Below are 13,223 nucleotides of genomic sequence, written 5' to 3' on the forward strand. Positions count from 1 at the left end.
CGGGTATCGTATCTGCCGTGGTTATTCTATCCCATGCTGCTGTTTGAGGCGTTCTAAATTCTCTTGGCGCTCGGCGAGGTCTTCTCTTGATCGAGCCATCTTTTCTGGCTGGTGATATAGCACTGAGGGGGGGATTAAGGTTAGAAAGAAACGCTTTTTTGGGCCATTTTTATGTATGGGCGAATGAAGTGTGCTAACATACCAACGAGGTACCGGTTCTGAAAGTTGAATCCGTTCAGTTTGTCGCACGCTTGCTTGGCATCCATCACCTCCTCGTAGACGACAAAGGCAGTGCCCTTGGTGTTGTTTGCGATGCCCTGGCGAATTTGCCTGTAATTTGATCGTCAGCATGAGAGTCAACCCAAAGCAGAGAAACCCGCCACCGGTTCAACCAGCACACTCACCTAATCGGGCCAAATTTGCCAAACAAGTCGAAGAGCTCTTCTGCAGTGACGTTGTAGCTGTGTATTCAGATAGCAAGTAAGCTTCCATTCCATCTTGTATTTCCATCTCCGGTTGCTGCTGCAATCTTCAACCGCCCGAAGGAACGATCCGACATCGATGCAGGCAGGGTTCGTTTTCTCGACAAAGGCTTACCTGAGGTTCTTCACGAAGAGGATACTAAAAGCAAACACGAGTCAGTCTATCTGTTTCCAGCAGCAGGCCATCTGAGATGGCAGCAGGAGGGGCTCGGAGAAGAATGGAGCCGGGAAGAACTGGAGGACCAACCGATTAGCTTCTGGGGCGAGCTTGCGGCTCATTCTTGTGCGGACAACGGCCGATGGGGATTGATTGCGCAGAAGACGAGAGAATCACACACAGACGTGCTGGAGGATGGAGAGTAGAGCAGGCACCAACAGCGCAGGAACGCACGAGACTGCGACAAGGCGGAACTTGGAAGGTTCCGCCAAGCCTGGCGCGCTTTCCCCGAAGCAGCCTAGCGCCATGAGGACTCGGGCGTTTCCAGCAGCAGCTCTGGCGCTCTCTCGCTCTCGCTCTTTCTCTCGCTGTGTGTCCAGCGCTATTGTTGCTGCGTGCAGAACATAGGAGCCCTTGCGACGCCTATTCCTGTCCTGGGAGCAAGCCATTGTGGTGGACTGCACAAGCTCGCAGCTAACTCACTAACTGCACGGCCACGAGCGGCCGGGCAAAGCCAAGACCAAGACAAGCCGCCGCCCACCTCCTCCTCCAGCAGAGACCGCGCCTCACATCTCTGCCTCTCTCTCTCTCTCTCTCTCTCTCTCTCTCTCTCTCTCTCTCTCTCTCTCTCTTTCCCCCCTCAGCACTCCGTCTGCCATTCCCTCGCCGCGACGCTTTTCCACCTCCCCCGACAAGTCATTATTACTACACGCCAGCCCACGCATACGTGCTTCGTGATCGCCCCGGGCGCCCGCTGCGCCTGCTCCGCGTCGTGCTTGCCGTCGCTCGCTTCCCGCCGCTGCGACTTCACCTCGCTGCTCCAACACACCATCGACCTCTGGGCCTCGTGCTGCCTCTCGCCCATCGGCTCCTCGATCTGTGCTACCTCTTCATTCGAGGCTCTCTGCTCCTGTTGACCGGTTATGACTGGGCTGTCATCGCCGGTGGCCACTCTCTAGCCCGCGAGGTGCCTGCAACCCCCGCTTCGCTCCCGCCTACCGCAAAGACTCGCCGCATCACTCCCTCCCTCGCGATCCTCCCCAACCACATCGCACTGACATAGGATCCATCTCCTCGGCGCCAATGGCCACTGCCTCGTCGTTCCTGGGCCATCCGGGTGGCCGTCCCGGCGAATACCGCACCCCTTCGCCCCCGCGACGCGCCATCGAGCCCATCTCGCCATCGGTGAATCACAACCGTCGATTTTCATGGAACGAGCGCAGTGCCTTCCGACCGTCACATTTCGACCGTCCTTCCTACAAACACGGAAACGATGGCCCTCGAGGGTCAATGGGCATGGCCCAGCGCCATGCTTCTCTGGGGAACATCCGGGCGAGCCACCCCAAACCCGGCCACGGTCACCATCGCACGAGCTCAAGCATCGAAACCCTTGCCAACATTGCACTGGCAACAAGCCCAACATTCAATTCTCTTCCATATGAAAATTCCCGCCAAGCAGTCGGCGCAGGTTCGCCGCCTCTTTTTCCTTCTTCCGCCGACGCAGAATCAGAACGCCCGGCAAAACGTGCACGGTCTGAGAAAGCAATGTCACCTGCCTCTTATCGCACCGAAGCTCGCCCGGTGACTAGCCATGTTGCCGTTCCCGAGAGCATGAAGACTGATGCCGAACTTCTCCTCAACTTTGCTCGCCCAAGCAACTTTTCTTCTCCCGCCCACCACCATTCACAAACCACCCCCGCCTTCGATCAACAATACCATCGCTTTCCAAGTGATCAAAAATGGTCTACAGCTGACGGGGTCAATACAAATTTTTCACTTGCTTCTATTCCCTTGTATTCTGGAGCTGGGCCTTCGCCATCGCGCCTGCGGTCTCACTCGGATGGATCGGCTGCCATAGCGCGGCCCGTCATCCCTGGATTGCGCCCGAACACCAGCTCTTCGACACTCCCTGCAGTCACATGGGAAGTTGACCAGCCCAAGCATACCGATATGGTTCATTCGCGCGCAATGTCTGAGCAGCACCCTAGGCCTCAAGCACGCCAACCCTCCGTCAGCGGAAATACCATGCATACCGTTGTAGAAACAAGAGAACAAGATGCTTGGCCAGACGAGCCTGCTCCAGCAAGCTGTGCAGCATGCCACCTGGTGCGCGTGAATGTCAATGGCGAAGACCAAGGCGAAGATACGTGGATCAACTGTGACGGCTGCGAACGCTGGTTTCACATTGTCTGTGCTGGCTTCAAGAACGATCGTGAGGTACGCACAGTGGACAAATTTATATGCCGAAACTGCCGACCAGTGCATGGTCAGACGACATTCGTCCGCAAATCATCTCGCGCCAGGACGGCTATCGACTACGCTGGTCTGAACCAAGGTCTCGTCAAAACATCCACCGATTCCAATGAACATCACTACATTCAGCCTATCAAGGATGGCAAGATTGAATTTTTGCCTGAAACTTTTCCACGCATGCGAGCCGAATTAGTGACTGCCGAATTCTTCGAAAGGGGCGTGGGTATGACAGAACCTATAATCATTCCAGCGGCCTTCAATCCTCGTACTTCGGTCGACACTACAGGCCAGGACATTGATTTCAATACACTGGTCAGCGACGCGCAGTCGCAGGAGATGTTTGATGAGCTCCTCGATCACCAAGACGGTGAGCCTGAAGTAGTCATCGACTGTGGCCAGGATTTGTTGGACATGGTCATCCCCCAAGGCCTCACAGTTCCGGCTGTTTCTCAGCTTTACGGTCCCGAAGAAAGGGTGGAGGTCATCGACGTCAAATCCCAGCAAGGAGAGGATAAAAGATGGAACATGCAAAAATGGGCAGATTACTATGAAAGCACGGGGTCAAAGGTCGTGCGGAATGTGATCAGTCTTGAAGTGTCACAGAGCCAGTTGGGGAAATTGATACGTCGGCCTAAGATTGTGCGAGACCTCGACTTGCAAGATGCCGTTTGGCCTGAGGAGCTGAAGGCTGTTGGTGACTACCCCAAGGTCCAGTTCTACTGCCTAATGTCAGTGGCAGACTGTTATACCGATTTCCACATCGACTTTGGAGGATCGTCGGTCTACTACACAATTCTCAAAGGAAAGAAGACGTTCTTCTTCATCCCTCCAAAAGAGAAAAACTTGAAAAAGTACGAAGAATGGTGCAACTCACCTGCTCAGGATTCGACTTTTCTAGGAGATCAGACTAAGGAGTGTTATCGGGTTGATTTGGAAGAAGGCGACACGATGCTCATTCCTGCTGGCTGGATCCACGCTGTTTGGACACCAGAAAACAGTTTGGTTATCGGCGGTAATTTCCTCACTCGCATGAACTACGGAATGCAGATCAAAGTTGCCAAGATTGAAAAGGACACCAAAGTTCCACGCAAATTTCGATATCCTTTCTTCCAGAAGATCCAGTGGTATACTGCTTTGAAATATCTGGATGATGATCCTGTTTCAGATGTGATAGTCGATGCTTTCGCTCGCGACGAGCAGTACCGGTTTTACCGACAATTCCCAATATATTACGAGTTTGGAGATCGTGAAAACGGTGCTGCTCCGGGAACTGCATATTACAATGCACGCTTCTACTCTCAGGCGGAGCTGGAAGGACTACCTGAACTATTAAAGTATCTCCTGCGTACGGCCCTCATTGCAGGTGGCTACTCGGTGGATGGCGTTACGGCGGAAGCCAGAAATGCCGTGAAACGTTCTATCCCTAAGATGCAGGGTGATCCATTGGAGGTCGTCAAGAAGTTTGCTGTTTGGATAGCTTGGAAACGCGGAAACGAATACGCACCCAAATGGACACGCCCCGGCGCCATATCGGCCAATTTCAAGATTGAGCAAACCGAGAAACGACCTGCCGGGCGGCCAAGCCGTCGATCCGAGCGACATGCAGACTCCCAAAAGATGTATACTGAAAGGCAGAGTCTTCGGCTCGTTACCGATGAGCCTTTGGATGTACAGAACGCTGTTGTCGAGTCAACACCGCAGCCCCCTGAAAATACCATACCCGTTCCCCAGCATGCACAGGTCGCTGCCCCAGTTTTCAAAGAGGAGGCATTAAAGCCACGGAACGCAAACAAAAGCTCGGGTTTGGGCCCCAAAAGGGTGGCTTGCGATGCGTGCCGCAAGAGACGCATACGATGCCGTCACAAAGACGAACAAAGTGACAGCATACTTATTCCTTCACCAGAAAACCCCCCAGCTGGCACCATTTATGATGGTGTCAACCCGCATCAACAGTCAATCCTAGCCCATGACGCAGCATCTGTACTGAATGCACTGGCCTCTGGGACACCCAAGCCGACCCTTCACGAAAGTGGGAACGGCATGGCATTCGACCAGCTTGATGCATATTCCCGAGATAATATTCACGCGGGTATGATAGGAATGCCACCTGCTGCTTATTCGCGACCTCTGGATACTAGTCCGAACGGCATGGGTAGTGCAAAGAAGGGTAGAAGTAAAGCTTGCGATGAGTGTCGTAAAAGCAAGGTGAGAATTAACATGTCCTTGAATATGAATTTTTTTTACTGACAGTTCTTAGCGTCGATGTATTCATGATGAGTACGGAAGGATTGATCCAGTCAAGGCCCAGGAACGGGCAAAACCGCGGGCAGCACCTTCTAGCAAACGGCCGAGACCGAATGACGATGGCTTGACACTGGTTACCAGCAAACGTCCAAAGCCAGAAGCTGGATTTGCAGAGTCCGACATTTATTCCGGTTCAGAGGAGAATCAACTCCTACCAGCCGCGTATGTGCTTCCGAATGGTCATGGATTTTACCAGCATGGCCAAGAGGATTTGTCTACGGTGCATTCCCCGCCTGAAGAAACTCTCAAACATTACCACCAACAAAAGGATTTCTTACTTGAGCCAGTTTCTTACGCATCGCCTCCAGCGGTGAAAATTGATGGAGATGCCGAGGCAGTTGTTTCTGTACAGACACAGTCTAGTCAACCGACAAATCTACTAGTGTCGCCGCCAACTTCACTTGTCGGAGAAGCAGAAGTCTCAATGGGGCATGTCAATGAAGAGCATCATAGTTCTCTTGAAGGCGACAATGAGGTGCTATACACACCGACGTCGAGCTCCCGTCACTCTTCCCGCCAACCGCGCCAAGTCGAAAGGTATGTGCCGGATCAACGTGCAAAAACGCCACGACTAGGACCTCGACAGGCGTCGAGTGGGCCTACCAAGATGGCGGTTAAGGCAACTAGTGCGCCGTCATCGGTTGCACGAAAGACATTCTCTCGACCGACTTCGTCCCACAAGAAGAGCGCCTCTCCTGCGTTGGAGAAGAAGCTGGTCTCTCCATCTCATGTGAAACGGGAACGCACCTTTAGTAACGAAGACGCTGATCCTGAAAGTCTACGATTGATCAGGGAGTTACAAGAGCAGGACTTTGGTCTTCGACGCCGGCCGGGCCGGGTGGGCTAACCGTTTTTTATTATGGATGGAGATGGTTACGATTCGTTTACGGTATTATTTCTTTTTTTCCAACTTTTGGTGGTATTTTTATGGTATGGAGGCGTCTGGTTATATGGTTCGCTCATTTATTTTCATGGTTTCATTTTACATTGCTTCATTTCCGTCCCTACCGCATTTTCAGGCTTTGTCTCTTTCTGTTATTGTGACAGTTATCATCTATGGTGCTCTAATATATCCCAACCGCTCTTGATTGCTTTGATTTATGGTGTTTTACTTTGTTATGTTTGACAGTGCTAGTGTTTATATTTCATCTGTTTTAGTGTTCTCAGTTTGAATTAGCCACCGCTCGTTGAAGCGAATCCATCTCGGCTGGTCTTTTCTTTTTCGTTTTTGATTAATGGCAGCATAGTTTGTCCCTTTTTTCGAAGTGGTTAATCAATTGTTCTTGCTCAGCTTTGAACTACGTGTAGTACATGTAACTAAATGAACTCGTAGATCTGCTGTGCGAAGATGCCCTTGTACAGAGATTCTTCAGGTATTGCCCATGTAAATGTCATGTGCGAGGACTATGTTTGGGCGGGAAAAAAAATATGCCCGTCTTTTCCATTTCAAAACAGTTTGTTATGAGACTATGGCTTATTCTGCCTCCCTTCTCACGATCGTTTTGGACATGGACTCATCATTCGTATCGGTTGTCTTTGTGTCATTATATGAGAAAACGCGACTGCTAGGTAGACGAACGCACTAGACTCGTTGCTCGATATTTTTTTCACAAAAACTGTGGGCTAAAAGCTCGTGCTGGCTGTACATAGGATTAGCCAATGTTGGCCTAGATTTTGTTCGTTTGCTCACCTGATGGTATCTATCGTCTTGTTGCTCTTTTGCCCAGTATCTCTAGCATCGTTCATCTACAGCCAATTAATTCACCATCATAGCTCATCATCTAAAGAATGTAATATAAGTAAGTTACCGTATTAGGCAACCCCCACACTATCCCCTCGTGCCTGTACACTCTACTCTGATTTGACCAGACTGCTACTACAAACTAATGTATCTCGAAAATCTTTCTCTTTTTTTTAAACGAGGGTAGCAAATCTCGTTCATGTATACACCCACGTTGTCGACTTATCTATGATTCTCTCTTCGGCGAGCGAGTCTTTTAAATTTATATGTCATACAAGTAACTAGTAACTTTATCTAGTTCTATAGTCTCTTATTTCATAAACATCAACGCAATGGAATGTGAGATGAAAACGTGACGACATTTCAGGCATAACCAAAGGGGGGGTATAATAAGGACAGGAGAGCAAAAGATAGAACAAAAAAACGAGAGCAAGGCTATCAAAGCAGCACACACACAAAAAGACACTCCGTCCCGATCTACGGAGATCCAAAGCAAGATAGTGATAACCATAAATCTAAAAGTCGTTGCGGTCTAGTTGGGCTGCTGCTGCGCGCTGTTGGGCTAGTAGTAGCGCGCTAGCACGACGACCCATGATGGACTCGAGGTCCTCGTCCTCTGGCTCCTCGCCCACTCCCACGCCAGACCAGTGGTTGGCTCGTTTCTCCTCTTCAATGAAATTGCGGATCACACATGACTTGTGGAAGCTGCCCTGGCAGACCTTGCGCCGGCCGAGGTGCTTGAAGCGTGGGCCCAGCGGGCCGTTGACATAATGATATTGCCCGGCAAACCGGTACTGGCGCTGATCGCCGAGAGGGTAGAACTTGTCGCCCCAGTGGCCATTGAAGTAAAACCATTCGGTGGGCGCCAGCGGAGAGAGGTTTGATGGCTGCAGTGTATCGGTCAGGTAGTTGTAGGTGTAAAAGTGCGAGTTGAACAGAGGGTCCCAAAGCGGGCCGCGGTCGGTTTGATCATGCAGCAGGCCCCAGGGGAGAACGTATTCATGGATCCCAGGCGCGGCGTACATGGCATGCGTGCCCGTAGCGGAGTAAATAATAGGCTGTAGATAATTAGTTAAACTGAGCCGTCACACTAGTTAACAAGTTAATGAATGCATACCCTTTTTCCATGCTTCTCGATTGCCTCGTAGCTATAGGCCTCGCCCGCCGTGTGTGCGCTCAAGAACAGGGCTTTGGGACGGCCCTTGTAGAAACGCACCATACAGTGCTCCCAGTCACCGACATGGTTGCCAAACCGGACGTTCAGAACCGTGTTGCCTAGGTTGTAGCTGTAAAAGTAGAACCAAAATGCATCCACAATGTCATTTCCCTTGTCTATAAGCACCAAAACAGCAGGCGCATCACTGCGTCCTCCCCGGACAGGCTTGCCGGCGTATCTCTTGCGAAGCTCACCGGCGTGGAACGAGTGCTCCGAGTCTTCTAAGTCTTCTGAGTCTATGCGAGCACCGGCCCCTTTGGTCCAGTCACCAGCGTCATACCATTTTCCTCGATCGTCGTTTTCATCGTTTACAGGACCATCATCTGGTATAGGCTCTTCGGGATCTGGCTGGTTCGGTACTGGTCTAGGAATGTTGACTTCTCCTCCTAGCCAAGCGGGCCGGTCTTCGACATCGTCATTGCTGGTAAGGAAGACATTTCGGCCCATTTCCCATCGATTCAGCTCGTTCAAATCATGCAACGAGGGGTGCTTCCATGTACCCTGAACGGGGGTATAGTTCACTTGCGGGGTTGTATATACTAGATGCTCGGCAATGTCGCCGGGCCAGAATTCCTCGCCAGAGAAGAGATGGACCAGCGGCGCATATTCCAACACGTACTCTGGTATATCCTCCAAAAATTTAGCATCATCGGTCAAGTTCCCATCCGCGACAGTCCAGTCCAGCCGCCAGTTTTGGTCATCGCCGGAGTTAATGGGTTCTTGGTTCAGCGCTTTGCCATGACCACCAGACGGAAAGCTGAAATGAACGTGGGCAATTCCGCACAGGCCGAAAAAGTGGCATATCTTGCGGTCCAACCACGATGTTGACGTGGCCACCCATTCACGGTCTTCTCGGTCTTCTTCCGACCAGACAAACAGAGACGGCTTGACGGCGCGTAGGAGGCTGACGGTGGATATATAAGTAATCAGAGCCGCCAGGACAATGATGACGGTCTTTGCGAGTGGGCGTGGCATTTGGCCGGAAGTATATAGAGCCCGAGCCCTCGACTTGTTTTTTTTTTGTTTCTTCGAGTGATTCCGCGGCTTCCGAGGGATTAAGGTAGCGGTCGATTCGAGATGGACGACGGTCTACCGAGCCCGCGGTAGGATGGATTCGTCGAGACGAGGTGACGAGGGTGAAAGTAAGCAGAGGGCGGTAGAATATATATATATATAGCGATAGAGGTAACGATAAATCCGGATGAATCGGATGAACCAGACCAGACCACCAGTAAGCCGCAGGACCACTATATGAGGGACATTCCGCAGTGAGAGTAAGCGTCCTCAGGGCAGTCCCGGAAGGGTGGGAAGCACAGGACTTTTGATTTGACGAAGGCGAAGGGGAGGTGAAAAAAGAGGGGGAAAAGAGAGAGGGAGAGGAAAAGGTAAAGAGAAGAAGAAAGAAGAAAGAGGGTGGGCACAGGTCATGCAGGCACTCAACACCCGACGAACCCGATCTCGGCCAACTGGCGATCGCCCGCCGGACCCGCTGGATCGCTGCCAGAGCCCCGCGGCCAATCAGTCACAATACCGTATTAATACTGCATAAAAAACTGTGAAGTCGCTGTCAGCTGGATGACTTGATTACCTCAGACTCTGTTTCTAACTGTCTTCTATATTTATCAACCATCATAGTAGAAACCAGCACAAGCGAGATTTCTGTCTAACAGTGCATTTTATTCACCACATTCCGAAGCATAGGCAGTGCTTTGTGCACTCGCCTATGAATAGTTTAGACTTTTTGAATTAGCAGAGGTGGCGAGTCCCCAGTGTTACAGGGTCAAAGACCGGTTCATTCGTTGTCATTCTCCTCAGGGCTGGATTGAAAAAAAATTAAATGAAAAGTTAGCTTCGATGCAAAATTATAACTCTTTGACACTGCTCCACTTACAATGACCATCTCAGGCTTGCTGCACGTGCATAATGAACCATTTTCATGTCGCGTTTTTCGCCATCTGTCAGCTGCAGCAATGACTCGACAACTCCTATAAGAGGTTTCTCGTAGTCTCCGTCATAAGGGTTTAGACAAGACAGGGTTGCTACTTCATAGAAGCGCGGAAAAAATCCAGCATGGCCCCAGTCAAGCAGATATATTGATTTGCCATCTTCTCCGAGTATCATATTACGGCGACATAGGTCCATATGACATAGAACAAGTGGGTATGGACTTATATCGATAGAGTCATTTCTCAGAGTCAGACGCCTATTAAGCCAGTCGTTTAGATCCGTAACCGATCCGAAAGCTTTTCTCACACCATCGTCGCCCCATAGGTATCCTCGAGGACCTCGGTCACTAATTGGACCTGGTTTCTGTTCTGGTGCTTGTCTTTGACCGAGATGCTCGACAATTTTCGCAACGCGGGATATTATGTCTTGATGGCGATTAATATCCAGGCCAGCTAAGTTCTGCCCAAAAATATATTCCATGAACAGGTATCCTCTTCCCGAGTCGTCTCGGACAAAACGATAAACTTGAGGCACGCGAACAATATTATGGTCTAAATTCTTGTATGCAAAGTCATGCATGGCTGCTTCAGCATCAGTCACCGTCCATCCCCATTTGGCGACAATGTTGTTGGTGACTTTGACGACAATTGCCCCATGGACGCCAGCAACCAATGCATCTTTCTCTCCTCTCTGGATGCAAAAGTCAATGAGCGCGTCTTCGGTGGCTGTTATGACATTCAAATCCATTGCTTATATAGCGAGTTACGCAAGAAGTGCAGTTTTGTGAATGAAACCGAGGGAAGTGTAATCTATACATATCGGTTTTGCCATGTATGGGGATGTGGGGTGCGAAGCCCTTTAGTTGCCGGTTATCGATAACGATACCGTACTTCGCTCGCGGCTCTTCTAGTGACACCTGTGGTGAATTTATAGTCTCTAATTAGCATTTTCAAATGCACTTTTTAATAATCTTTGGTGTCTCTACACTGCAACATATAAATCTAGCCATCGACATTGTTGGGTGTTCCTAATATATTCATTTTCCTAATTAGGCTTAGCGCATAAACTTTAACGGATCATGCCTTGTCGCGTCACCCATCGGGGAAAATATTTCTTCAATATTTCCACTCGCAAGAAACAATTGCACTCCTTGAACTAAACCGCCGGGGAAAAAAAAGGGGTAGTCGTTGCCTGCGCGAAAATGTCTGATTCTGAATATGAATACGAGTATGACGACAATGAAACAGAGGTATGCGCTCCAGCTTTGGAAAAAAAAAAAAGATCTTCAAATCTTAACAATAGCTCCAAGACATTCTTCGTCAATATCGACCTGAGCTCATACAATGGCCCCATACGTCATCCTCGTCGCAGACAATCCGCACCAGATTCGACAGAAGCACCGTCGCCCTCGTCGCAACAGCAGCAGCCAGCCATGTCTCCCGATATCCCCGACCAGCGACAACCACAACAACAACCCTCGCAAACCGAAGATCCCGCCAGTAATACCGATGATATTGAGAACAGAGTACAAATCATGGAACTCCACGGAAATAACCCATTGGTCTCGTACGGAAACCAAATCTTTAGCTGCGAGTGGGCAGATATGATCGGCACAGACATGCACTTTACGCGGCGCGAGACTGATGATCAGAACCTTGAGGACAATAGTAGTCGTGGCATTGCGGATCCGAGTTTTCTCAAGCATGGCCCGAATTACTCTCTTATCGCGGCGAACCGTGTCAAAATTATTGGACGCAAGGTCCATCTCATCTCGGCGAATCCAGATCAGCAGGGAAATGTATCATCGTCAACGGCGGCAGCAGCAGCAACCGAGACAGAAACCCAACAACAAGAACAACAGGCAGAAACAGGAGCTATAACCGGAAAAACACCGCAGATGCGCTTCTTACAAGAACTCATGGACATCAAACGCGCCAGGGGAGAAAAAGACATGGTGCTCAGCAAGAAACGCGGGCGCCGGTTCGACGACAAAGTCACGCGGTGGGCGCAGACGGAAGAGCGGTTGAATATGATTCATCAGTTGAATCGAGACGCGATTACTGGTGATGTCAATGCAGTTAAGAAATTGGAGGAGCTGTATGATATGATTGATCGTGCTGCCGACAATAGTCTGACAGCAGCTGCGCCTTCAGCGAGTCCTACTCCTCCGCAGGCTGGGGTGGGAAATGAGTCGTCTGGATGAACTGAGTATCTTCTATCAAACGGACATACCTCTTTTTGGACTCGCCTCTACGAATCAAGTCTACTTTTCTTGTTCTACTAGAACAGATGAGTTGAATTAATCACATTGAGCAACCACCGCAAGATCAACGCCGAGTCCCATCCCACCCAGTTTCGCAACGCCGTCCGAGGCTAATAATTATGTACAGCAAGATGGAAACAAGAGTGATCACCGCGTGCAGAAAAAAGAGAAACCATGAGCCAGCCAACCCCCTCCACAAGAATTGACTTTTGATATTATTATGCATACAGTCTCTCTCACCTAGAGGAGCTGTAGACTTCTAGAGAACCATCGGAAATCGCAAAACGATGAAAAGGAAAAAAGAAGAAAGCAAAGAAGAAAACGAAAGCAAGGAGAAATAGGAGGGCAATTTCTCTCGCTCATTTATCGCTCGTTTATCTGCCCCTTAGGGATGGGCTGGAGGGGAAACCGACGGGGGATGGCGGAGGAGGAGGTGGCTGATGGAGGTGGTGATAATCCGAGTAGGCGGAGCCTTCCAGTTCAGCGGACGAGGCCTTTGATTCTGACTTTTTTGCGTTGGTGTAATATTTTGGAAGTATGGAAGCGGAGGCTTCTAGGGCACGGAATATGTCTTGATGTCTGACAGCGGATGGCGCAATAAGGTTGATGCTGGACTGCGAGCGGTTTGGAGGGAAAGCGGAAGCCATTTTGTTGATATTGAGGGATGTTTCTTTCAGAAGGATGGATGTCTTTTCGAATGTAGAGGCAACGAGAATAAATAAATAGTGATTTCTCGATTGTTGGCGATCTCGTGAAGCTTGTGAAGCTCGTAAGCTGGTGCTCGTGAAGATTGACTGAGTTGGCCGAAGAACCGAGGAAAGACGCAGACAAAAGAGTTAAAAAGGCGTAGGTAAAGGCGT

The 13,223-nt window shown here is 50.1% G+C and overlaps 6 protein-coding genes across 6 annotated transcripts; 2 read left to right on the plus strand and 4 right to left on the minus strand.

Moving 5' to 3' along the window:
• Nucleotides 1–21: 21 nt before the first annotated feature.
• On the minus strand, nt 22–1,088 carry TRUGW13939_06055 (uncharacterized protein; the record flags this gene model as incomplete). The annotated part of the gene is made up of 4 exons (XM_035489212.1): nt 22–122; nt 203–330; nt 405–461; nt 874–1,088. The coding sequence occupies 4 exons, from the start codon at nt 1,086–1,088 to the stop codon at nt 22–24; spliced, it is 501 nt and encodes a 166-aa protein (XP_035345105.1).
• Nucleotides 1,089–1,722: 634 nt separating this feature from the next.
• Nucleotides 1,723–6,043, plus strand: TRUGW13939_06056 (uncharacterized protein; the record flags this gene model as incomplete). The annotated part of the gene is made up of 2 exons (XM_035489213.1): nt 1,723–5,097; nt 5,150–6,043. The coding sequence occupies 2 exons, from the start codon at nt 1,723–1,725 to the stop codon at nt 6,041–6,043; spliced, it is 4,269 nt and encodes a 1,422-aa protein (XP_035345106.1).
• A 1,409-nt stretch (nt 6,044–7,452) lies between these two features.
• On the minus strand, nt 7,453–9,128 carry TRUGW13939_06057 (uncharacterized protein; the record flags this gene model as incomplete). The annotated part of the gene is made up of 2 exons (XM_035489214.1): nt 7,453–7,995; nt 8,055–9,128. 2 exons carry the CDS (start codon nt 9,126–9,128, stop codon nt 7,453–7,455), a joined length of 1,617 nt encoding a protein of 538 aa, XP_035345107.1.
• An 817-nt stretch (nt 9,129–9,945) lies between these two features.
• On the minus strand, nt 9,946–10,847 carry TRUGW13939_06058 (uncharacterized protein; the record flags this gene model as incomplete). Its single annotated transcript, XM_035489215.1, has 2 exons — nt 9,946–9,970; nt 10,045–10,847. The coding sequence occupies 2 exons, from the start codon at nt 10,845–10,847 to the stop codon at nt 9,946–9,948; spliced, it is 828 nt and encodes a 275-aa protein (XP_035345108.1).
• Nucleotides 10,848–11,301: 454 nt separating this feature from the next.
• On the plus strand, nt 11,302–12,303 carry TRUGW13939_06059 (uncharacterized protein; the record flags this gene model as incomplete). Its single annotated transcript, XM_035489216.1, has 2 exons — nt 11,302–11,349; nt 11,410–12,303. The coding sequence occupies 2 exons, from the start codon at nt 11,302–11,304 to the stop codon at nt 12,301–12,303; spliced, it is 942 nt and encodes a 313-aa protein (XP_035345109.1).
• A 434-nt stretch (nt 12,304–12,737) lies between these two features.
• Nucleotides 12,738–13,010, minus strand: TRUGW13939_06060 (uncharacterized protein; the record flags this gene model as incomplete). Its single annotated transcript, XM_035489217.1, has 1 exon — nt 12,738–13,010. The coding sequence occupies one exon, from the start codon at nt 13,008–13,010 to the stop codon at nt 12,738–12,740; it is 273 nt and encodes a 90-aa protein (XP_035345110.1).
• Between the last annotated feature and the right edge of the window lie 213 nt (nt 13,011–13,223).

This window comes from Talaromyces rugulosus, chromosome III (assembly GCF_013368755.1).
Source record: "Talaromyces rugulosus chromosome III, complete sequence".
Taxonomy (NCBI): Eukaryota; Fungi; Ascomycota; class Eurotiomycetes; order Eurotiales; family Trichocomaceae; genus Talaromyces; species Talaromyces rugulosus.